Source organism: Morus notabilis, unplaced genomic scaffold (assembly GCF_000414095.1).
Source record: "Morus notabilis unplaced genomic scaffold, ASM41409v2 Scaffold352, whole genome shotgun sequence".
Taxonomy (NCBI): domain Eukaryota; kingdom Viridiplantae; phylum Streptophyta; class Magnoliopsida; order Rosales; family Moraceae; genus Morus; species Morus notabilis.
Genome location: NW_010367325.1, coordinates 54,827 through 56,384, shown reverse-complemented (window position 1 = coordinate 56,384; position 1,558 = coordinate 54,827). Strand labels below are relative to the sequence as shown.

The window sequence follows — 1,558 nt, the reverse complement described above, 5'->3', positions numbered from 1 at the left end:
CGTGATACCCGCTTCAATGCACGGTATTGGAGGAGTTTCCAGGAAGCCATGAGAACAGATCTGAATTTTAGCACTGCATTTCATCCCCAAACGGATGGACAATCTGAAAGAGTTATTCAGATTCTGGAGGATATGCTTCGTGCTTGTATTCTGGAATTTGGTGGAAACTGGAAGAAATACCTGCATCTAGCTGAGTTCGCTTACAATAATAGCTATCAGGCCAGTATCGGTATGGCACCGTTTGAGGCGTTGTATGGTCGTCCTTGTAGGTCACCTGTTTGTTGGTTGGAACCAGAGGATAGACTTACAACTGGACCGGATGTCATTCAAGAGAATGACGAGAAGATAGCTGTGATTCGAGAACGCCTGTTGACAGCTCAAAGTCGACAGAAGAGCTATGCTGACAGAAGGCGTAGGCCTTTGGAATTCCAAGAAGGCGACTTTGTTCTGTTGAAGGTTTCCCCATGTAAGTGAGTTACTCAGTTTGGTGTGAAAGGGAAGCTTGCGCCAAGGTATATTGGACCATTCCCGATCGTGCAGCGAGTCGGTGTTGTGGCGTATCGTCTTGCCCTGCCGCCTGAATCATCTCATGTGCATGACGTGTTCCATGTCTCCATGCTTCGGAAATATCAACCTGATCCGGAAGCTGTAGTGCAATGGTATGACGTTCCGATACAGGACGACACGACGTACGATGAGGTACCGGTCCAGATTATTGACCGGAAGATGAAGAGTCTGCGTCATCGTGAGATCCCGTTAGTGAAAGTGCTGTGGCAGCACCATGGTGTTGAGGAAGCAACATGGGAGCTCGAAACGATGATGCAGGAGCATTATCCGCATCTGTTTGCACTTTGAGGTGAGCTTTAATTTCGGGGACGAAATTGCCTAAGGGGGGTGGAGCTGTAACACCCTGAAGAATTAATTGAGATTAATTAAGGTAATTGAGATTATTAGTGTGCCTAATCTAATTTAATTAATTGAGTTTAAATAATTCCAAGGTATTTAAATTATTCACAGTAATTTATTTAATCCAAAAGTGTGTATGGGCGCATTTTTGGACTGTTATATTTTACACATGTCATTTTCTTTTTATTTTTTTTTATTTTTCTTTTCTTTTCTTTTTTCCTTTCTTTTCTTTCCTTTTCTTTTCTTTCCCGCGCGTTTTTCTCTCCATCTCTCTCTCTCACACTTCCGTGCTCTCTCTCTCCCTCTCTCTCTCCCATTTGTGTCTCAAATCAAAACCGGATTCGAACCAAGAGTGATTTCAAAGAGTTTTCAACGTCAAGAGAAGGACTCGAGGTAAAATTACTGAAAGAACCTCTCTTGAATCTATGATTTTCGGATTTCAAAACTTATTTTTTGTTCAAAACGGATTTTGATGGATTTTGAGTAAAACTAGGGTAGAAATTGGAGATCTTGGGTTCTTTGGAATTGTTTTAGTACCTAGAACCTGGATCTAGTGGTTGTCCCTTGGGATTTTGTGAATTGGGACTGGATTTGCAGGTTTTTGAACTGATTTCCGCGAGTTTTCACGAACTGGCGTTCTCCACCGGTCGAC

The 1,558-nt window shown here is 42.7% G+C and overlaps 1 protein-coding gene across 1 annotated transcript; it reads left to right on the top strand.

Annotated features, from left to right (window-relative positions):
* The first annotated feature begins 231 nt into the window (after positions 1–231).
* LOC112094320 lies at positions 232–855 on the top strand. The gene is made up of 2 exons (XM_024174921.1): positions 232–351; positions 484–855. Exons 1-2 carry the CDS (start codon positions 232–234, stop codon positions 853–855), a joined length of 492 nt encoding a protein of 163 aa, XP_024030689.1.
* The last annotated feature ends 703 nt before the right edge of the window (positions 856–1,558 follow it).